The following is a 24330-nucleotide window of genomic DNA, read 5'->3' as shown; positions in this document are numbered from 1 at the left end:
ATTTATTATATATGAAAGTTAAGATTTATGAACACCACGTTGTGTCAAATATGATAATTGTTAAAAGGTTTGGCGTACATTTCAGTCACACAATAAATATATATATATATTTTGCAGACCCTTCTTAAAGTCAAATTATGCTCCCATACAAGATTACAATACAATAATTAACTTGGGTTTATAAAATGTTTTGATCATAGTTTATGTGAATATAGACACGGCTAAAGTGATGATCCTTTTTACAAACTGAATATATCATGATGAGCGTGTCGGAAAACACCAGGGGGTGACACAGACCAACTACATTGCATGTAAAAAGTGTACATACACACAAAGGTTTCTGTCAACAAATTAGTTTTAAGTGGCAACCTATTTTAAAATGAATTACACATAGAAGAAAACACCAGTGTTATATTTTTCATATTGTATATTATGATTTCTGAATTATCTTGACCCACTATGTAAAACAGTGAGCCTTACAAACAACCACATTTCCTCTCTTCTATTTTCTCATCCGATGAGGCCCTCAGCTACTTAACATAGTCCACTTGCAACATTCTGTTCCCTGCTCACAGAAGCAGAACCTCTTTAGTTCCACTCAAGCATCAACTGCTGATGTGGATAAAGAAACCATCAGAGGCAGACCTCCAGAACGTCACATGACAGCTTCGTGCGACTGCTGCCCACCTTCCTGTTGTGAGGCTCATGGGGACCCGACCACCGTTAAGCACGAACACTGCTCACGCAGGGCTCATCAGTGCATCTGCCGACATTTAAATTGCAGATTCAGCATCACCTGCTCACGAATGCACTGTTGTCAGCTATTCTTTCCTGATTGGAATGCATTTCACAAAACAAATCATAAGCACAATACATACTGAGCATGTGAAATGTTGTAATGGAAGGTTGAGTCACTTCCAGTTTTAAATAATCAGTCAATACTGTCTATACGTTGTCAGTCAGGAAAAACTTCCATGGTTTTCCCAGTTATCAATTTCCACTTCCTAGTGACTTGATTGTATCCTTCTAGCTGAGTTTCATTGAAACCTCAATCGCAAGGCAAACAGAGGACCTTTTTTGACAAAAGACTGTGAATTAACCTAATCAACTCTGCTATTACTCAACCGACTTCCAGAACAAAACATTTTGCAGACCGTTGTGATGACTTTTCAGGGAAGTCACATGGACGCGTGATCTATTGTGATCGCTGGAGTGTGAAATGGGACAATTTCAACGGCGGCAAAGACTTCAATAGTCAGCTCAACGTTCGCCATGCCGCAATCTGCTAATTCATTCTTTTAGCTATAAATCAATTCTATTTTTAGGAGTCCAGTTTGAATTCACTCAATTGTGACATATATCTAGTTGACTCTCTTACTATAGGCCCTTCCTATAGACTCAATTTTCACTTTTTTTCCACCCCCCTTGTTTTACTGATGCTGACGCAGCTTTCCTGAAGTCCTGCGGTGGTCCCCAATGGACGCCCACCTTTCACTTTGAAAATCTAAAGCACCGCCACCATGGATGCTGAATAATACATCGCCTCAGGTCTCAGGGACATCTCCATATTTCGGTGGGTTTGTTGTGATGTCAACCATACAACGAACCACCAATGTGATGCATCTGATTTAGTTAGTTTCATCCTTATTTGTTTTGCCTTGTTGACTGCATTTATCAAAGAGGAAACTTTGCTTAGTGGTTTCGCCTTTTCGGCAGCACTAATATGCCAGCACTGTTTTTGATTGGGAGGAATGTTAGTGTCATTTGACTGACATCACTGGACAGCTCTAGGGTGATTATGCTGTTGGACAGTCAGCGGCTGGATGGATGGATGCATGGCTTGAGAAGCCTGCAATGAGAAGAAAGAAACGTCAGCGCAGTGCGCCGATGCATATGTGGAGCTGTCGCGGCTTGGAATCGAAGTGGATTTACATGGGACAGAAGATGTGAGACAACATCTTTTCATCAATGGATGCTACAGCTTCATGTGTTTGTGTTTGGATTGGAATGGATTAGCCTTCATTTGTCTCAGAGTGGATACATTTATATTTCACAGGAGCAAAGTTATGAAAGGAAGAGGAAAGGAAAGAAATAAGTAGAAAAACAAAATACAGGAGTTGGTGGAAAGGCAGCCACTCTTGCGGCGCCATCTTGAAGTAAAAAAAAAACAAAAAACTAAATAACAAATAACATGACAACACCAAGACACAGAGAGTCACTTTCTGTACCCTTTTTGTTACACGAAGCAGTTCTAGATGAAATAGATGATCAACACATCCTTTTCACCAGTGGATCAGGGACGTCATGGTGGAATGTGCACGTTTACTACAAACTAAATGTTGAAAGCAATCACGAAGCTGTAGCATCCATTGATGAAAAGAGATCGTCACACATCTCCTGTCCCACGTAAATTCGCTTCAATTCCGAACCGCGACAGTTCCACATGTACATCGGCACTCTGCGCTGACAGAAGCTGTTGTTTGCCACAACGCATGCCCATGATCATCTCACTCAGATTTTCTTTCAACTTGTAGTAGACATGCACATTCCACCATAAAGTCCCTGATCCACTGGTGAAAAGGATGCTTTGATCCTCTTTCATCGAGAACTGCTTCATAGAACAATGAGGGTGCAGAAAGTGCTTAGGGTTGAATGACTCTCTGTGTCTTTGTGCTGTCATATTATTTTTATTTAATTTTTATTTCAAGATGGCGCCGCAAGAGTGGTTGCCTTTCCAGCAGCTCCTTTATTTTGTTTTTCTACTTCATCCTTTCCTTTCCTCTTCCTTCCATAACTTTGCTGCTGTGAAATGTAAATTTCTCCACTGTGAGACTAATAAAGGCATATCCAATCCAATCCAATCCAATCCAATCCAGTGTGACTTGTGACCTCACACAGTATCTTCACTTCAGGGAGGAAGTGAACGAAATGCTCCGTAAGCCTTTTTTCGGTGTGTTTTTAAGAGATGACGAATTACTGCAGTGGCGCCTGACCCGTGACCCTCTGTCCTTTTTTTGTCCTACCATCATTATCTACTGTATCAGCAACATGCCAAGGCAGTTGTCGTGACTGCGTGAGAGCCACCGAGGGCTGTCATTGGTTATGCAACTCGGACTCCAGTGGTACTAAAAGCCAGAATCGGTCTTGGCGTGGTCACAAGAGGCCATCCAAAACATGTCCCTTTTAGAAATGGTTTCACCCCCTTGAGAGTTTCATAGAAGGACCGAAATGTTGTTTTAAGACAATCAAACTCCACAAATTCACTAGGGGCATGTCATATATTTCTGTTGACATCAAGCGTTGAGTGTTTTTCAGCCTACAGAAAAATAGAAGGACGCAAAGGCCAGAAATGTATATTTTTTTATCATGATGGAAATCTAAGAAGACGTACAATTATGTTTCATTGACACATTCTTTGCCGCGGCATTCTTGTGCGGTAATCATCGCGATGCTAATCTGCGCTGATCATCAAGCTGTTGAGGATCTTTTCCACAAGGCCTGCATGGTATATTTTCCCGCAGATCATCTGGGAGGACACCTAATCATAAATGACACCGAACCAGGACTGCAGACATGACGCTAATCTCAGTGGAAGTCAGAAACATTTCATAGCCTCTCAGCGTTTTTTTTTCAGCCTCCAAGATAAAACGTTACAATGGAAACTGGCGTGAAACACTGAGATTCGATATATCACGTGCGTCTCTCGCTTTCATTTCTTGTAACTTAAAACACATTTCATCATCAGTACATTTTGTCCAGATTCTAATGAGGTCGTTAAAGTTGCTCTCAGACCACATCGTGCGTGCTTCTCTTTTCTACCGTCAGCATTAGCTGGTCGGGGGAAAGTCTTAAGTGAGCGCCAACAGCTTGTTTGGCAACAAAACGGACATCACACATGTCCGACGCCATGGAAGCAGAATAATTACAGAGGATTTATATGGTAGATTGGGGGCTATGGGGGTGAACTGTACCCGAGTCAACTGCAGCGCTGCCGCAGGTCACAGTTATGCAACAGCACGGCTGTCGCAGCATCGCATAGGATGATAGCCCCTCTACGGTTTCCTATTTGATGAATGCCATTTCTTGAAATGAAACAAAAATGGTATATATTTTAGCTATTGTTTTCAGGATCATGTATTCATTTTAATTTTGAAATAGCTGCACACGGACAGTATCACCTGACCTTTTTTGCCCCATGAACCGGTTTAATGTCAGACAATATTTTCAGGCATTGGCCTGTCAGGCTGGATAAAATACAACAAAATAATAGGGTACGACTTGCATGGTATTTTGGAAACATCATAATACAGACGCTCCCCACCTTACGAACGAGATACGTTCCGAGCGGTCGTTTGTAAGGTGAAGTTGTTCGTAAGTTGCTTCAGTGCTATATTTTGCATGGACATACACTGAATGGGGAAGTATAAAATATCCCATCAATCAGGCTCCACAAATAACCTGCACAATCCATCTGTACAATTTGACAACATACAAGCAAGGGAACCAGCTATTAATGAATTTTCTAGTGGATCTGCCTGCATCTGTTGCAATATCACAACTTCTAGGATGTACAACCCAGAGCTCCTTGAGACAAAAAAAGCTATCCATTCCATCAGGCCATCAACGACCATCACAAAGGTAAATAAAACCACTTTAATATACAGTATAGTTTATTTCTTTAATTACAATACCATAACACACTTATTATACATAAAATAAAGTATATTGTGTGTTGTTTTAATGCATATTTAGTTGATAATTATGTTTTATGGAGACCTGGGAACGGATTATTCTCATTTTAATGGTTTCCTATGGGAAATTAATGTTTGGAATACACACTTTGCGTCTTACACACACTTTCTGGGAACCAATTAAGTTCGTAAGCCAAGGTGTCACTGTATTTTGTTTGGAATGTATGTTTAAGTCAAACATTGAACGGGGAAGTATAAAACAGATGCTCTAACAAAATAAATTCACACCTACGATAGTACGACAATGTATATCCTTGGGTCTTCAGTAAGCCATTACTGAAGCTGCTGGCACGTCATTACTGAATGACGTGCCAGCAGCCATTACTTTTTGTTATGCAACGCGTCCTCCTGTAGCGTCAACTGGGAAGAGGGATTTCCTCCCCGCCCACATACGCTACGCAGCCAATCGTAAACGAGCTTGGCGGATCGGGTCTGAACTCATTGGCAACATTTCAACATAGCCGGGCGCTGATTCGTCACCCTTTGTGTCCATCACGTAAATATCCAGCCCTTGAAACCACTAATGTGTCTGTGTGCGTGAAGCACAGTACGCAGCTAATCGCAAAATTTAATTTACAACATCTCTGTCCAAACATTTTTCAACCACAAAAATGTTCGTATGTACCGTTAATCGTAACTCGAATGTTCGTAAATTGGGAAGCATCTGTAAATATGACTCAGAGAACGTCCAATATGGTTGGAACACTTTGAAAATAAGATACACAGCAAATAAAAAGTGCATGAAAAATACAACTCACCATCGTTGCAGATTATGCAGGGTGGTCTTGGTGTGTGGTAATCTCCCATTGAGATAAATCCATGTTTTAAGAAGGACTCTTGATATGGTCTTTTTAAATGTAGCCTTGTTAATCCTTGGACGACGTAGGCTCATCTTCCATCTCCTAGTTGGGAGTTTTCCCCCCTGCCAAAGAAGTTTCGGTTTTTTTCACTCATTTTGCTAGCACTTGTGTTTCATTTTAGCCATGAATGTCCAGGTTCTGGCGTGGAGGATCACTGTCTTCTGTTTTCCAACTCTCCTGGCTGCAAAATTCTGGATTCAAGATGATCATCGCAAAGCTCTGAAGTAACATTGGAAGGTTCCTAACTAGTTGAATCAGGTGTGTGTGTTTTTTTTTTTTTTTTTTTTTTTTTTGGGGGGGGGGGGGGTAACCAATCACATGACTGAGAAGAACCGCCTTCACCTGTGTCAAGAGTGACATGCCGTAGACAGATATGAGAGAATCAGGTAAAATTTCAAAATAAAAGATTCTGACTTAAATAAAATGGACGTAATTTAATTTATTGGGTGTTTCTGAGCGGCACCAATGAGACCCGCGGACCAGTATTAGGGACCACTGCTGTACAGCATGTCATGTTAGACGAAAAGTACAAGTACTACAGTAAACCCTTGTTTATCGCGGTTAATGCGGATCGGGACTACCCGCAATGTCTTGAACCCTACATGTATTGGTAAATTGACATGTGTATGAGTACAAAAAATATTTCTAAGGCCAAATTTAGTGGAACACAGTCCAGGACTTGCATAAAGAAGCACAGTAAATGTTTGTAGTATAGTACAATACTCTAATGCAATAAAGTAAACAGTCCACTATCAACATACAGTATATACTATATAATATTTACAGGTACACTACTGTATAAATTAAGTTTCAGAAGGTTTGAAGAATCTGATGTTTTACAGTGCTGTACTGAAGTGACTTTTGCTGCCATTTGAGGCCTTTTTTAGGTTCTGCGATGCATCAACGGCCGCAATAATTGAACCGCGAAGTAGTAAGGGATTACTGTATACACTTTATTAGTATGTTTGAAGCTTTATTCCTTTACATTATTGACTCTAATCAAAAAGAATAAGTAATGGGGGACAGTATTTTATTCTCAGATGAGAAAAAAAAGCTTTTTTTTTTTTTAACTCATTCACAAATTTATTCGGGAATTGAAAATGACGTAAAGCACCATTCCCAAATTTGTTTGAGTTTTGTTTTTTCATGTACCGATAAAGCGCTGGCCATGGCCTCTGGCAATGTTTTTTTTTTTTTATTTTCCACAAGGTGGCAGCATTTCCCTTTTTGCCATGTTAGCGCTTTGTTCCAGTTTCAGCTGTTGTTAAAGCGCTAGATAAACCAATATGTATGTCTTGCATTGTATTTTGGACAGCCAGACAAACTCATAACTCCAGACCCATATACTTTAGGAATTAACTCTTTTTTTTCTGATGAAAGAGGAGAGTCTATGGTTTCTAACACTGCTTTGAATGTTTATGTAGTCCTAAAATTCAATATTCGGTGGCTCCTGGAATTCAAGTGACAATGACAAAAACCCTGGCACTGGAGTGGACACTTTTTTGCACGTCTGGCAGTGAATGAGTTAAAGGTGACAGATATGTAATGGAGAATGAAATCTTGTAGTTGTGTGCGACTGGGAAACAACGGCACCAGGTGCAGTTTGTTATTCCAACATATGCAGTTCATCACCAAAACTCAATCTATCGCCGCAATCCTCACGAGACAGATTTCAGCGCACGAGGTGACATTTCCTCTGCGCGTGATTAAGAGAGTGCAGCGGGCCATTAATGACATTCATTGCTGGAGAGATAAAGATCTCACCGGCTCGGCTTTTTCTTAGGTTTCCTGTGAAAAATGAGTTGGCCCAAGGCAACCAAACGGAACACTGGCCGTGGCTCTCGCATGCAGAAGTGACGATGCCGAATGAAATCATTACCAGTGGGGGATCGCAGCGTGTAACTTTGGCCACAGCTATTACTAAAATAACGTCAGAAATGTGTCACAGTACAGTAAGAATGAGGTCAGAAGTACACATGAACTTGGATTTTGAACGCACTGATTTTTGTTTGAATCACAAATATGTTTTATTAGGAATAAAATGAATCCATTGTGCCAACGTACAGCTACACATGTTAGTAACTGCAAATTTTCGGGTGCAACGGTCTTACTCTCGAATCCGCATGTAGAAAATCATAATAATACATTTAATTTCTAAGCGCCTTTCAAAACTCTCAAGGACACTTTACAGTCACGGGATTTTTTTTTTTTTGTGCGGGTGAGCAGCGGCAGCCATTCACGCCAGTGTTCAAAAGTACCAGTCACCAAAATATATCCATAAAAAAACACATTACAGGGTTGAAGGGGAAAAAGTAAACTGTGCAAAGACCTGAAATAGTCCGATGTGTGTTAATTTAGCAAAGTGCATGAGGTTCAAACTCTGAGGCCATTTTCTGGTGAGGGCGTACTGCCAATAATCTCAATCATCAACGCTAGAATATCGCCATGGTTTTAAAAAAAGAAAAGAAAAAAAGTGGTTTCTATACAAGACACAAATGTGCACTGACTTCCAGTGTCCTAAAGCGCATTAACAATCTTCTAAGGTGCAGCAGTGAGTTCGATATGACTTTCTAGTATGTACAACGTGAGTTGACATGCATGAGCTGGAAAACACGTTGACGGGCAACAGGGAATGAAAGAAAGAAACAAAAAACGAATTCATTTGTATAAAACTGTGAGGTCCGATTAAATTTGAACATACAGTAAAGCATCACAGAGAAAGAAAAAAACCAACAAAGCCCCTTGTGACAGACAAAAATCCCTTAGCAATGCCGTTCAAAGTACAGTGATACCTTGGCTTACGAACTCAATTGCTTACCAGACAGAGTGTGTAAGGCAAAAAGGGTGTATCCCAAAAAATAATTTCCCATAGGAGTTAAAACTTAAGACTTAAAACTACACAAAATATACCTTATTTTATGTATAATAAATGTGCTATGGTTTTATAACTAAAAAAAAAAATAACTGAACTGTATAATAAAGTGGTTTTATTGACCTTTGTGATGGTCGTTGATGGCTTGATGGAATGGAGTGGCCGGTTTCATCAGCATTAAACACTTGAGGAACGTAGCCTTCTTCTTTCACCATCTTGAGGAATGATCCCTTGGAGGTGCTTTCTCTGCGATAATTTGACCTAGTTCCTCACCAATTGTGTTCTGTTTAGCTGGGTTGATAGCTTTTGGTATCAAGTGTACAGATGACTTGTGCGGGTTATTTGTGGAGCCTGATTGATGGAAATTTTAACCTCGCAGTGTCGACTCTGCTTTTCAACTATCAAAATTGAAACCATTCCAAATGTCACTGTTTTCTATCCATTTTGTCACTCTCTCTCTGTCGTCTGCCTGTCTATTTAATGTTTAAACCACCTTCCCTCACTGCTGCGGTCTTGACCAATCACGTGGCTTTAACCGAAGACTGGGGGCGGGGAATAGAGGACAAAAAAAAATTTTGGGTGCCATTTTCTTCTTTTGGAGAATGGCTTCACTCTCTCTCTGTCTGTAACCTCCACCGCCTCACTGCTGCATTCTTGACTGGGGGCGGGGAATAGAGGACCAAAAGAAGCAATCTGCCAACGGGCTTGTTCGCGAACGACACATCACTCATTGCGGCAGCTCTGTGTGTATCCCGAAAAATAGTTCGTATGCCAAGGTAAAATGTTCATAAATGTAACGTTCGTAAACCGAATAGTTCGTAAGCCAATGGGTTCGTAAACCGAGGTATCACCGTATTCAAATACAGTAAACCCTTGCTACTTAACGGTTCACTTATCGCGGTTTCAGTGCATCGTGATTTTCTTTTTCAGGGAAAAAAAACATTCAGATTTTTTTTAAAATTGCAGAATGACTCAAAAGTTTTATACATGGCTGTAGCTTGATTGGTTCCCAGCGCTGAAGTCACCCAATGACAGCACAGTATCCCATAATTTACAGCCAAGCTAACAGCCAAGCTAACAGCCACATGGCTTAATTATTATTATACAACTCGCGCAAAGGTCCCCATTAATGGCAAAAACGAGGGATTACTGTATACGCACTTTCTTTGCTTATTTCAAATGTAATATGTACTGCGGATGTAATATATACATCCGCAGTCTTTTTTCCTTTTTTTTTCTTTTTTAAGAAATGTCATATTTACATGTGGTACGTCCTTTTCCCTTTTGGACCAATAGTATGCACTCCAAATGCTGTCAGAAAATTCACTTTGTTCAAGCAAAAATGTGTAACAAACATCACATGTTCATTCTCGGTCACCACTGAGATTAGCAGTGCATGTTTACAAATCAAAACCTGGTTTCCGGCCAATCGTACGGTACATATAACCATCATGTTTACTGTACGTTTGGAAAATGTAATATCTTCTTCAGCCGTCATCTGTACTTCTTTGAATGTGTCTGACGTTTCGCTCCTAATCCGAAGAGCTTCGTCACCGAACTAAAGTTGTGCTGGTAACCCTAGCCCAATATCCTAATGGACTGAGGGAGCAGTGTCAGACCTCTGCTCTGATAGGTCCTGTCACATCCCCTGCTCTGATATTACCCTGCTCTATTGGTTGGGGTAGCAGTGACCACTGCCTGAAGCCAATCTGATTACCTCTATTGTTCTAGCTGATTACTTCTATATTGATTATATATCTGATTACCTCTGATTACCTATATTCTTCTAATCAGGTAATCTGATTAGTTGTAATCAGGTAGTTTTATTAATTCATCAGATAGAACAATAAGTAATCAAGTATATAATCAACATAGAGGTAATAACATATAACAATAAAGGTAATCAGATTGGCTTTAGAGAGTGGTCGACTGCTACCTCAACCTTAGAGCAGGGACCTATCAGAACAGAGGCCTGGCACAGTGATAGAGATTAGACAGAATAAGAAGTTATCATATTTAAAAGTTTCATGCTGTTATATGCTTAGTCAACATGTGTGACTCGAATATATAATTGAACCACAGACAACCTGGGGTCAATCAGGTCAACAGACACAGCAAGTTAAACTGTCATCTTCATCTCGGAGATCTGGCCTTGGACAGAATTTAGGACTTGGGATACTCCTTTATCACCGAAGCAATTTACGAGTTGAAACTCCTCAGTTCATGGAAGAGACAATGTTTTATTGCTTACAGCTGTTCGCGCTCAGAACGTTCCAGGGGCGTTGTATTCTAATCAAGTAAACCATGTTTTACTAATGTATAACTTAAATTTGAATATACTCTCAATAAATAGCTTGGCAGATGGCTGTAGAATTCAGGCGTCTGTCATGAATGGCTGCTTCTCCTGCCGGCAGTAAATACAATCTTTCTGGGTTCGAGTGTTTGTCCTATCAGAACCGGGGATGGGCACTGGGACCTTTCAGAGCTGAGTCCTGACACTGCCACCCGTTTCCATTAGGGATATAGGGCCAGGGTGACCAGCACTCCTATAGTTCGCTGACAAATCTCTTTGGATGAGGAGTGAAATGTCCGATACCTTCAAAGACGTACCGATAACGACTGAAGAAACCTTTTCCGTCTTGGTTTCAGCTAAAAACTTTTGTTTCTATGTGGAACAGTTTTGCTAATCTCCATACAGGGGTGCTACAGCTAAAATTTGAACCACTGTCCTCAAAACTGCGAGGTAGACGGACCAACCGACTGCCTGTCGTCACGGAGGGATACACCGCAATCGTACAGGACTTGTGCTTACTCTATGCCACAAGCGACTGAGAAGAGATGCAAAAATGCAGGGGGAGGTCGTCCCCCAAAGTCAAGTGGGCTTAAGATGGCGCCTTGCCCCAGCTTCTCTAGATGGAGCATCTTCGTTTATTGAGTCTTCGGTAAACGCTGATGCTGTGCAGTCCGGTGGATACTGAGCTGATGCCCGAGTGAGCCTGCAGACCACACACGCAGCCGTTGGAGTGAAGGGGGTTGGAGAATGCCTCTCCTTGCTCCATGAAGCTATCAGAGTTGGAGAGGTCACGAGGGATGATCATCGGAATGGAATATTGCAGTTTCTCTCTGCTTTTATACCAAAGGCAGGAGCACATGGACTGGAAGTGGAGCATCTCAGCGTAGACGTTACGCAGTCCCCGACTCGCCGCTCCTCCCCCACCTCCGCCCATCGCGCTCCCGCCTACGCAGCCGGACGCCGTGGAGGACGGCGACGCCTGGTCCGTCGCGCAGTGCCCCTGTCTTCCGGCCCGACCGTTATGGGCGAGTAGAGCCCGTTGCTCGGCATCCCTTTTCTCATCCTCTGCGTTCATGGTCATGAAGCGTAGGACGGCTAAGTTGAGGAAGGCTCCGATGACCGCCAGGCCGGTCAGGATGTATATGAAACTGAAGGCCACGTAGTCCGGCTTGGTCTGCAGAGCGTGGTGGTTTTGAAGCGCCACATAGTCTCCGAAACCGATGGTGGTGAGAGTGATGAAGCAGTAGTAGTAGGCGTGAAAGAAGCTCCATCCCTCAAAATGGGAAAAAGCCCAGGCTCCCGCGCAGAGGGTGCTCATGCACGATATGAAACCCACCGTCACCATGTTGAACATGGAGACCTCGGTCCGCCTCATGCCAAGGCACTTCTTCAGGCGATGGAGAAGAAAGCGAACAAAGGTGTTGATGCGTTCACCAACGCTCTGGAACATCACCAAGGTGAGCGGGATGCCTAGCAGGGCGTAGACCATGCAGAAGGCCTTCCCTCCGTTTGTGCTGGGAGCCGCGTGCCCGTATCCTGCCAGACAGACAAATGGTTACCTTACTGAATCAAATCGACTGTATGCAATTACGTCAAAAGCCAATTTGTATTCTTTCGACACACAAACTCTCTGTTTAGCCACAGTGCAATGAAACTGGAGATGGGAACGGACAGTGGGATGGGGTTTGGGGGTGGTGGGAAAGCCTCGGTGTCACGTACAGCAGTGTGTTTAGAAAGAAGGAGGGTAGAGCACAGTGTATTCAGGTGTGACTTAAAGGACAACTGACACCATTTTTTTGTTTCCTAACTGACATCAGAAAAACGTTTTATAGTATCTAAAATAACCAAAACACACAGGCTGATATTTTTAGTCATATGCAAAACACCAATAAAATGAGTTAACGTGTCCCAAAACTACTTCAAAATGACCTAAGAGATGGCGAGTTTCAGAAGATCCCGCCCCCTTGTTCGCGATGTCACGCCAGGACATCTTGCCTTGCTCGAGAATCAAAACAATGGGTTCAGATTCGGAGAAGATGCTTTCTTGTTACTAATCCAGTTATGAATATGATTCAAATAGTTCCAACCTTTGATGATGATACTAGTGTATTCAGAATCTGAATCAGAATCATCTTTATTGCCAAGTATGTAGAACACACAAGGAATTTGTTTCCGGGAGAACACGCTGCACTAGTATCGTCGTCAAAAAAAAACTGCTAAGTGGCACTATGCAGTTCCATTTTGGCTACTGTTGAATTGATTTTGATTGATGATTGATGATGATTCTGATTCTGATTCTGAAGAGGAAAGCATAAAAAATTGCAATCGATGACAGAAGTCCTTCCGTATCAATTCGAGCCATCAGGACTCCAATGCAGCGTCCCAGAAAATGCACAAGATGGCGCCCAAGCTCCGTAAGAAATGGGCTGATTTGTCTGCTGGGAATTTGTGTCAACTAGTATCAAATACTGTAGGAGTCTTGGTGCAACACACGATTCACCATCGCGTTGTGTGTTTTCCTTCTAATTTCGCCATCAACACGAAGTTTTCAGACCAAACAAAGTACCCAAAATGCATTGTGTGTAGCTTTCTTGGTCAGGGGCGTTCCTGACATGAAGTCATGTCAGGAATCGTCACCAACTCAAAAACAAGTCTTCCTGAATATTCAGTACAAGTCTTAAAACGTAAAATATAGCTATATGCGGTGGAATCTTTGAGCAATACGCTCAGTAGAAGTCATTTGATGTGATTTTACAAATTATGGACACAACTTGTCCGGAGGCGTCGGTTGTCCTTTAACTGTCAAGCGATAGACAGCAAAAAGAGATCATTTCCCAAGGCTTTGCTTAGTTTAATCTTAATCGACCATCTGCAATTATTTGCCAGCAATCCTCAGAAAACAACCATTTTTTAGAGTAAAAAAAGACCCAACGGCCCTCCCCGAAAGCACATCCATCACTTTGCCTCAACCTGAGGCTGCAACTTGTCTCCCAACCTAATTTGGGCAATTATCATGTGAAAGGCAATATGGAAATTGCGTAGTGTTTGTGGTAATAGCCTTTAAAAGATGTATTATGCAAAGCTAACAAGCAGAAGAGGCTTGATGTCAGGGGGCGGGAGACGGAGGGGGGCACAGGTGCAACGGAGTCACCCTCTCATTAGCGGTTGTTCTGCTCTTTAACACTCAAGTTTGAAGATGGATTCCATTTAAGGTGCTAGTAGCGGATCATTTGCGGAAGGTCTGTGTGAATCCTTATTACTCCCTCATAACCCCCCCACCCCCCAAAAAAAATAAATCTAAATCCTCTCACATTCATACACAGATCTATTCAAAACTGCACGGCATTAATGCTGAGTCTTCCTAATTGATAGTGTAATCACAGGTTCATCTTTCTGGTCTTGTCAACGCTTGTTTGCCTCATACAAAAACGCCACGCCGAGTACGTGGAAGACAAAACAACACCCAGCCAGCGCATCCTGTGTTTTTTATTGCGCTCATTAATTAGGCATCTCTCCAAGTGTGTTGTTTTTTTTCAAAGGACACAGAAAAGAATGGCATCACATGAATCACACGTGTCATCCAAATATATTCTCATTGAGCACTTGGAGGGGGTTTGGATGGTTCTTGACATCAAAAACGCAGTCCAGAGCCTATTCAGAACGCCTCGGGACAATTAGCTCCCCATAGGGGAAAAAAGGATGCAGTGATACAATGAGGGTGCGTTGAGGAGGGGTTGGGAGTGCCATACTAAAATGGGAATAAACTTCAAATATTGGATTGAATTAGGCTTTATTAGTCTTGCTGCCACGGTTAGCATGGTGGTAAGGTGTAATTGACAAATTGTATTAAAGTCAGCAGGAACAAAATCCGACAGAAGGAAGCAAACACATACTGTGACCCGACAACGAATGGTCATGTCGGGAGTCCTTTTTACTGCCACTGATTGGAACGACCAACACCTGCAGGCGGGGCCGACAGCGCCGCCCGTTGGTCGCCAACCAGAGCGTGACACTCGCAGTGGAGAAATTTACATTTTACCGCAGCAAAGTGATGAAAGTAAGAGGAAAGGAAAGGAAGAAGTAGAAAAACAAAATACAGAAGCTGCTGTAAAGGCAGCCACTCTCACGGCACCATTTTGAAGTCAAAACAACAACCAAAAAAATCTAAAGAACAAATAATGTGATACAACACAAAAGACACAGTCATTCAATTTTAAGCACTTTCTGCACCAACTTTGTTGTATGAAGCAGGTCAAGATGAAAGAGGAGAGCATCAGTGTCCTTTTCACCAATGGATCGGAGACGTCATGGTGAAAATGCGCACTTCTGCTACAAGCTAAATGTGGAAAGCAAATGTAAATTTCTCCACTGCGAGACTAATAAAGGCAAATCCAATCCAAACGAGAAGATGTAGCATCCATTGACGAAAAAACACTCTCACATCTCCTGCCCCGCATAAATCCGCATTAATTCCAAGCCGCGACAGTTCCACAAACAGCACCGACATTTCCGCTGAACAAAGCTGGGCTGTGAAAATGCTGCCCATTACAGGCGCAACAAAAAAAGCACAATCGCCCCAGAGCTGTCCAAAGATGACAGTCAAATGTCACTGATATTCCACCGAATCAAAAACAGTGCTGGTATATTCGTGCTGCCGAAAAGGCGCAACTGCTCAGCATAGTCTCCTCCTCATCAATGCCATGGCCAAAAATGCTGAAAAACAATCTGTATCTGTACCACATGACGCACAAGAACTCAAAGTGACTGAACAAAACAAAAACAACACAAAAACAAGAAAATAAGCAAGACTTGTGAGTGCTTATGTGGGCGTCATCTTGGACTTAACTTAAATATTACCAAGTTAAAGTCCCAATGAAAGTAAAAAAAATGTGGGTGATAAAAGTAAAAAAAAAATCAATAATCCTTCAGGGGGAAAAAAACATCTGACTCAAACAGCAAAACAAGGACAATGTCATTGTTGACCCGCAAGCATGCCATTCACCAGAATGCATTTTGAACACGCAGGTGGTCCGACCAGCGTGACGTCACTTTTATCCGTGTTTACAGCGGAGGCCTTTAAAAGTCCACGCATATCACCAAATGTTCCACACGCTTGTAAAATAAACACGGATTGTGTTGGTATCACTTTGGAACAGATTCCCGTGATGCTTTTTTTTCTTTCCTCTACACAGTTTACTTTCATCTCCAGCTGTAGCTCTCTCAAGACATCCGCGCGCGACCATTCAGATTGTCACTCTGACCACCAAAGTGCAAAAGATGACGACCAAAGTAGATTTTCCCACATTTAAACTCACAGGCAGACTTTGTCTGTTCATGGCAGACACCCCCCAACTCCGCACGACCCCGTCGTATGTTTACTTTGGCACTTAAACACAGCTTTGGTCGGTTGAATCTCACCCCATTTACATTGGTGACTTTTGACCTTGAGGCCTTCTTGGCAGCTGCTGCGAAAAGAGCATGTGAGCAAACAAGGCGAATTCGAGGAATAGTAGAACAAGAATAACAAATGCTGATTTGTTTTTCGGGTGTTATGGTATGGAAACAAATTTGTGTTAGTGTGTGAGAGTTTTGTCAACAGACCCAACAAAGCACAGGTGTCAAGGTTAAGGGCCGGGGGCCAAATCCGGCCCACCATATCATTTTTTTTCGGCCCGCGAAAGCAAATTAAACTTGTGAAATTCCATGATGCTTGCAAAAATCTTAAACAAAATTTCATATTTTTGGATGCAAACCACAATGTCAGTCATTCTTCTTGACTTCAGATTTGAAAACTACTTATTCATTAATTTGTTGTACGCTCTATATGTAATATGTGGAGGGGATTAAAGAAGTTGCGTCCATATTTGTAAAATCACTTCAAATGACTTCTACTGAGCGCATTTTACAAAGATTCCACCGCATATAGCTAGATTTTACGTTTTAAGACTCACGCTGAATATTCATGAAGTCGTGTTTTCGAGTTGATGACGATGCCCTAAGTGACGTCACATTCGGAATGGCCGTGACCGAGACACATCTCTTCGTTTGAAAACACCGTGTTGATCGCGGAATTAGAAGGAAAACTACATAAATAATGCGATGGTGAATAGCTGTGTGCCGCAGCCAATTGCGGTAACACGCATAAAGAAGGTGTAAGTTGACACAAATTCCCAGCGGACAAATGAGCCCATTTCCAACGGAGCTTGTGCGCCACCTTGTGCATTTTCTGGGCGCTACATTGGAGTCCAGACGGCTCGAATTGATACGCAAGGACTTCTTTAATCGATTGCAAACATTTATGCTTTCCTCTTCAGAACTATTTCAATCATATTCATAACTGGATAAGTAACAAGAAAGCATCTTCTCCGAATCTGAACTCTCTGGAGCCATTGTTTGGATTCTGGAGCAAGGCAGTTCGTGAAGGAGTATCCTGGCGTGACGTCACGAACAAGGGGGCGGGACTTTCTGAATATCGTCATTCTTGAGCTCATTTTGTAGCAGTTTTTGGACACTAAGTCATTTTTATTGGTGTTTTGCATTTGACAAAAAATATCCGCCTGCGTGTTTTGAGTATTTTTGATGCTATAAAACGTTTTTCTGATGTCAGTTAGGAAACAAAAAAATGGTGTTGGTTGTCCTTTAAGTCTCACACTGAACGGAGAAATATAAAACAGACGCCCTAAGTGTCGTTTTTAAATTCACACTACTGTTGTACGACGACATATATCCTTGACCATTACTGAAGCTGCTGATTAATTACTGAATTACGTACCAGCACCCATTACTTTTTGTTATGCATCACATCCTCCTGAAGCATCAACTGGGAAGACGGATTTACTCCCCGCTCACATACGCTATGCAGCCAATCGCAAGCGCCTAATACAAAATCTAACTTCCAGCATCTCTGTCCGAACATTTTTCGACATACTGTACCCACAAAAATGTTCGTATGTACCGTTATTCGTAACTTCAATGTTCCTAAGTTGGGGAGCGTCTGTAGTTTAGGCCCGTTTTGTCCTCCAAAAACGTTCACACAAACATTCATCAATTCGCCTCCGCTTGTCCGACCATTTAAGCTTCTGTTTCGCTCTCACAAAAACAAAACAAGGTCCAATTGCGTCGCGTACTCCTCAGGTTCCTTTTTAGGGGATATGAAAAGAAAACTTGGCAGCCGTCAAGTTTTCCATGAGCTCAGTACGAGAGCTATTCCAAGTGGAGTGTGAGATCTTGACGAAGGGGGCGGCTGACTAATTAAATAAATCACGTGATTTATGGAACTGATACGCGCTGGATGCTAACTTGTTTTAAGAGTTTCAACACAGCTGGACCGAAAGGCGCTTTGCATCAACATCGGGCGTGGGAGTGAAGGGTCATTGGGGACCGGATAGATGAAAGGACATATTGAAGAGGTTCAGGAAACATGGAAAAAAAAATCCCTGAAAGAGGTTTGTCTCGTTACTCTGTTTAGTCGGGACTTTCGGTGGTCTATTGGGGGAATTGTAGACGCAGGGGCAATTTGTCACGCGCTAACTTGATCATACGTTTTTTTTTTTTTGTTTGAAGTCTTTTGTTGATTTAGTGCGGCCACTGGAAAACAAGCAAAATGCAATTTTTAAAGGCCCATTTAGGCAAAAGCAAATATTTGAGTGGCGGGCTTTTAAGGGGTCATGTCAAGGAAGCGGTGGTTCTGTTTCAAGTGCTCCATTTGGGCTTTCAAAGAGCGTCCGTGCGGGCCGACGAGGGAGGAAAAAGGAACAGAAAAGGGCCATGGTGGATAATGAGACGCTGGATTTTTTTTTTTTTTTTACATTTTGGGATACTGCCAACACATACAATACGTGCGATGAAAATATACTGACTCGCAACAGTGTTCTTGTGGCCCACATGACCATTCTCAAGGGAAAAAAGGGCAGCCAAAATGTCCCAGATGATGACAAACTGCCTGAAATGGGCAAAGTTTGGGATGCACTTGCACTGTATGAAAGACAGAATTATTCCAACACACATTGCCATCACTCAGTAGTCAATTTAAACGTTTGAGTTGCACTTTTAACTTCTTCACTGACAGACGTGCAAAAAAATGTGTCCACTCCTGCCAGGGTTTTTGTCATTATCACTTGAATTCCAGGACCCACAGAAAATTGAATTGTAGGACTACATAAACATTCGATGCAGCGTAAGAAACCTTACAATCTCTTATTTCATCAGAAAAAAGGTTAATTCCTAGGTTATATAGGTCTGGAGTTATCTGAGCTTGAAATGAGGGTGGCTGTCCAAAATACAATGCAATACATACATATTGGTTTATATAGCGCTTTAAAAACAGCTGAAACTGTAAAAAGCGCTAACATGGGGAAAAGGGTAATGTTGCCCCCTTGTAGAAGGAAAAAAAACATTGTCATGGTCAGCACTTTATCGGCACCCAAGCATGAAAAAAAACCAACCTGAACAAATTCTACGTCATATTGTCAACTCCCGAATAAATTCGGGAATGGCAGTGAATGAGTTAATTGCTGAGTGGTTGTCCTAACTGACTCTCTGGGTTCTTCTGGGTGTGGGGCAGATTGGGTGATTTCTAGCCAAATTCGGGTAAATTTACATTTCACAGCAGCAAAGTGATGAAAGTAAGACGAAAGGAAAGGAAGAAGTAGAAAAAAATACAGGACCTGCTGTAAAGGAGCCACACTCTGCACCATCTTGAAGTCAAAACAACAACAAAAAAAAACTAAATAACACAAAAGGCATTTTCTGCACCCTCTTTGTTGTATGAAGCAGTTCGACATGAAAAAGGACAGGATCAAAGTGTCCTTTTCACCAGTGGATCAGGCACGTCATGGTGAAATGTGCACATCTGCAACAAGCTAAATGTCTAAAGCAAACACGAAGCTGTAGCATCCATTGACGAAAAGAGATTGTCTCACATCTCCTGTCCCACGTAAATGTGCTTCAATTCCAAGCCGTGACAGTTCCACATGCACATTTGTGATTGTATTTTATTTATTATAGTACCTATACTTTTCTGTGACTGTAAAGTGTCCTTGAGAGCAATGAAAGGCGCTTAAAATGCAATTTATTATTATTACAGGTGCAAAAAAAGCACAATTGCCCCAGAACTATCCAGCGATGACAGTCAAATAGCACTGACATTCCTCCCAATCAAAAACGGTGCTGGCATATTTGTGCTGCCGAATTAGAGAATGGTCCATCGATTTGCTTCAAACATAAAACAAACAAAAAGAGAAGAAAAAGAAGGAGCGCTTGGCTTGAAAAGTCACTTTAAGAATAAATAGAAAGATAATTCAAACCTCTAATCTGCTATTTCACACACTTGGCTTAATTTAGACATTTCCCACCTCCGTCACCCTTTGCATGTTTTTTTTTGTGTTATTTTGTGTTGCGTGGGTTTCACCTGCGTCTGCCACCCGATTCCAATGATAGAAACCGGTAACGCCATTTTTTCGTGGAGCAGATGCTGTCCTAAAGTGACACGCGCTGGCAATGCAACCGAGCACATGACACGGCGATCAGTTTACTCAGGGAAAGCGTTAATGCAATATGGAGAAAGGACGGGATTAAAATGGGACACCGAGAGGCCCCCGCTGATAAACATCACAAGCCCGGTGGCGCAAATGACATTGTGTGCATGAAGCATGAAGTAAAAACTGGGCGCATTACGTGGCCAGGATTTTTATCTGGGCCTAGTTAGAAAAAGCGCTTACTGTCGAAATAAACATGTTGTAAAAATCCAAGCTGCTGCAACAGATTGATATTTTAAAAACTTTTTTTTAAATATTGAACACCATCGAAAGGTTCCATTATTGACTCTCACTAAATGTGAATAAAAGGTAAAATATACACGAATGTATGCGTCTCGTAAATCTGCACGCCAGGTCGTTTTGACACCTTTTTGTGGAACGGCCGCTGCCTTGGGCAAAGCAGATGGCGAATGCTGGCAGATACGGAATGATGCCGCTCCACCTCCACTCAATCTGCAGCTTCACCTTACCGGGCCGAGTCACCCAGGAACTGAATCCCCATCTGCGGCAAGACTTCTGATAAATGACATATCGGATGCATCTTATCGTTTTTTTTTTTTTGTTGAGCCATGGTGAATAAGAGGTGGTATGTGCATGCAAGTATGTGAACACAATCCAAGCGCAAAAACCATTTGTAACGCAAAAAACTGCAAGCTACAGTGCATCACAGGTGTCAAAGTCAAGGCGCGGGGGACAAATCTGGCCCGCCACATCATTTTATTCGGCCCGCGAAAGCAAATCTGACTTATGAAATTCCATGATGCTTGCTGAAGTCTGAACCAAAATTTCCAATTGTCGTATGTCAACCACAATAACAGACAATATAATTGACTTGTGATTTGAAAACCAATTATTCATTAACTTATTTACTGCCAGACGATGTGCAAAAATGTGTCCACTCCAGTGCCAAGGTTTTTGTCATTTCCTCTCAAATTCCAGGAACCACAGAATATTGAGTTTTCGGATGACATCAACATTCAATTCAGCGTAAGAAACATTACTCTCTTCTTTCATCGGAAAAAAATGGTTAATTCCTAATTTATAGCGGTCTTGGGTTATCTGAGCTTGAAATGGGGACGGCTGTCCAAAATACAATACAATACAATACAATACATACATTTTGATTTATATAGTGCTTTAACAACAGCTGAAGGTGTAAAAAAGCACTAACATGGACAAAAGGCAACTTCTGCCCCCTTGGAGAAGGGGAAAAACATTGCCAGAGGTCTGACCAGCATTTTATCGGCACCCCCTGCAAGAAAAACAAAAACAGAATACATTCGGGAATGGCAGCGAATGAGTTAATTTGTTGTGCGTTCTGTATATAATATGTGGAGGCGATGAAACATTCCAACGCCCCCCCCATAACGGCCCCCGAGATGAAACCGTACCTACAATGTGACCTGCATCAAAAAAATTGAGTTTGACACCCTTTCAGTACAGGTATATGAAATGCTCCCCTACATACAAAAATTTGAGTTACTAACAACGGTATATACAAACTTTTTTGTAATAACATATGTAGTATTCTCTCCAGTTGTACATGTGCATACGGTATCTTTATAGAACATATATTTTATTAAATGTTTATTTTTCAGTACAAACCAATACTGGTTACTTATACAATCCTGAAACATACTTCTATAAGCCTGAAAGGACAACCGACATCACTTTTTTTGTTTCCTGACATCAGAAAAACGTTTTATAGCATCTAAAATACCCAAAACACGCAATGTGATATTTTGGTCAAATTCTAAACACCAATAAAAATGACTTAGTGTCCAAAAACTACTTCAAATTGATCCCGGAAGTGGCCAGTTTCAGAAGGTCCCGCCCCCTTGTTCGTGGGGTCACCCCAAGACGTCTTGCCTTGCTGGAGAATCAAAGTCAAAGTCAAAGTCAGCTTTATTTCGGTCGTGTGCTTCCGCCGAAGAGCCGAAGAGATCACTCCGCCAGCCGTGGTGGGTGTGTATCGCGAAAAGTAGTGCGTATTTCAAGGTTTAATTTTCATAAATTTGACGTTCGTAAAGCGAAAAGTTCATAAGGTAAGGTGTTCGTAAGCTGAGGTCTCACTGTATTAAGCGTGAGTCTTAAAACGTAAAATATAGCTATATGCGGTGGAATCTTTGTAAAATACGCTCAGTAGAAGTCATTTGAAGCCATTTTACAAATTATGGACACAACTTGTCCGGAGACGTTGGTTGTCCTTTAAACATACATTCTATACAAAATATAGCACTGAAGCAACTTATGAACAAATTCACCTTACGAACGAGCGTTCAAAACGTATCTCGTTCGCAAGTTGGGGAGCGTCTGTATAGTGAGACGCGTCACAAAATCGGGACTATTTTGCTATGAAATGAGACTAGTAAATGAGACTAGTAACACTTCTTTCCACTCAGTCACTGTTTTTTTAACTTTCTCTCCCCCCTGATCATGACACCAAAAACCATTACAGTGATCCTTCACGACTTCACAGTTTTTATCGCGAGGGATTACTGTACTCAGCAGATGTCATGTTACAAACTTTTGAAGTCAGCCACGGCACTCTTAAGTCCTCAATCGCCATAGTTAGCGGTATGGAAATTCTCTGGAATTAGCGGTCCAGCTGGGGGCTTTTAGCATCGCATCAGTGTACCTTCAGCACACGGTAGGTAATTAACTGAGCCAAGAGTGGAATGTTTGTCTGTTGGCCAATAGAGACAGAAGAAAAAATAACGCTGACTTATCTTTACTTTCCAAGCCCCGGAGTCACTTCACACGAATACATTTATATTTCAAATTGATTTTTGTACAATTATTGTAAAACACACTCGCCGTAATTGCCGCGCACACTCTGTCACCCTTTCCCACGGTAGCCTGTGGACAGGAAGGCGAGAAGCAAACGGTTGCGATATTGGCAATAGCCGAGAAAGAAAAAAAAAAACGGCTTTCGGTCTGTTGTTTTTAGCCCAAGGTATTCAAGGTGTTTGCATTTCTATTTTCACGCCTACTTAATGTGCGCTCATAAAACTTGCACTACGAAAGCCGGCGGCCCTCCTGGGTAAACACAACTCACCTGTGACTGTTATTGCTACTATCATCAGGGCCCCTCTGTGTGACAGTCTACTTCATTCAGAGATATTAGGCAGAAGCTGAAGACAAACTGGGGAGGAAAAACAATCCCCCTTCCCCGACTCCCCCGGAGACCGCGTATAAGCAGTCCAGCTGCAGTTGCTTGGTGAGGTCAGAACCAGTCGCTATTTATTTATTTCTAGCCAGTTCTATTGGGCTATGAAAGCCTTTGTGTAAACAAGAAAAAATAACCATGGGGGGGCTTAATGCACTTTGTTAAAGGACAACGACACCATTTTTTTTTGTTTCCTAACTGACATAAAAAAAAACGTTTTATAGCATCTAAAATACCTAAACCACGGAGGCTGATATTTTTAGTCAAATGTAAAACACCAATAAAAATGACTTAGTTTCCGAAAACTGCCACAAAATGACTCCGGAAATGGCGAGTTTCAGAAGATCCCGCCCCCCCCTGTTTGTGACGTCACCCCAGGACGTCTTGCCTTGCTCTAGCATCAAAACAATGTCTTCAGATTCGGAGAAGATGCTTTCTTGTTACTCATCCAGTTACGAATATGATTCAAATAGTTCCAAAGAGGAAAGCATACATTTTTGCAATTGATTAAAGAAATACGTCCGTATCAATTCGAGCCGTCTGAACTCCAATGTAGCGTCTCAGAAAATGCACAAGATGGCGCCAAAGCTCCGTTGGAAATGGGCTGATTTGTCTGATGGGAATTTGTGTCAACTCTTATCAAATAGTAGCCTTGGTGCAACACACAATGATTCACCATCACGTTATTTATGTGTTTTCCTTCTAATTTCGCCATCAACACGGATCGACACAAAGTTTTCAGACCAAATAAAGTACCCAAAATGCATTCTGTGTCGCTTTCTCGGTCAAGGGCGTGCGTTCCAGACGTGACGTCACGTCAGGCATCATCATTCAAAAACAAGACCTGAA

The 24330-nt window shown here is 41.9% G+C and overlaps 1 protein-coding gene across 1 annotated transcript in view; it reads right to left on the bottom strand.

Moving 5' to 3' along the window:
- Positions 1-7620: 7620 nt before the first annotated feature.
- The window catches only part of kcnk3a (potassium channel, subfamily K, member 3a), a 26780-nt gene continuing 10070 nt past the window's right edge, over positions 7621-24330 (bottom strand). Inside the window, exon 2 of the mRNA XM_089022593.1 lies at positions 7621-12312. Coding sequence (XP_088878719.1) covers positions 11393-12312 — 920 coding nt within the window. The 3' untranslated portion in view covers positions 7621-11392. The remainder of the gene's footprint in view (positions 12313-24330) is intronic.

Source organism: Hippocampus bargibanti, linkage group LG19 (genome assembly GCF_051943395.1).
Source record: "Hippocampus bargibanti isolate YZ-2025 linkage group LG19, ASM5194339v1, whole genome shotgun sequence".
In the NCBI taxonomy this organism is placed as follows: domain Eukaryota; kingdom Metazoa; phylum Chordata; class Actinopteri; order Syngnathiformes; family Syngnathidae; genus Hippocampus; species Hippocampus bargibanti.
This window is presented reverse-complemented; position numbering and strand designations above follow the sequence as displayed.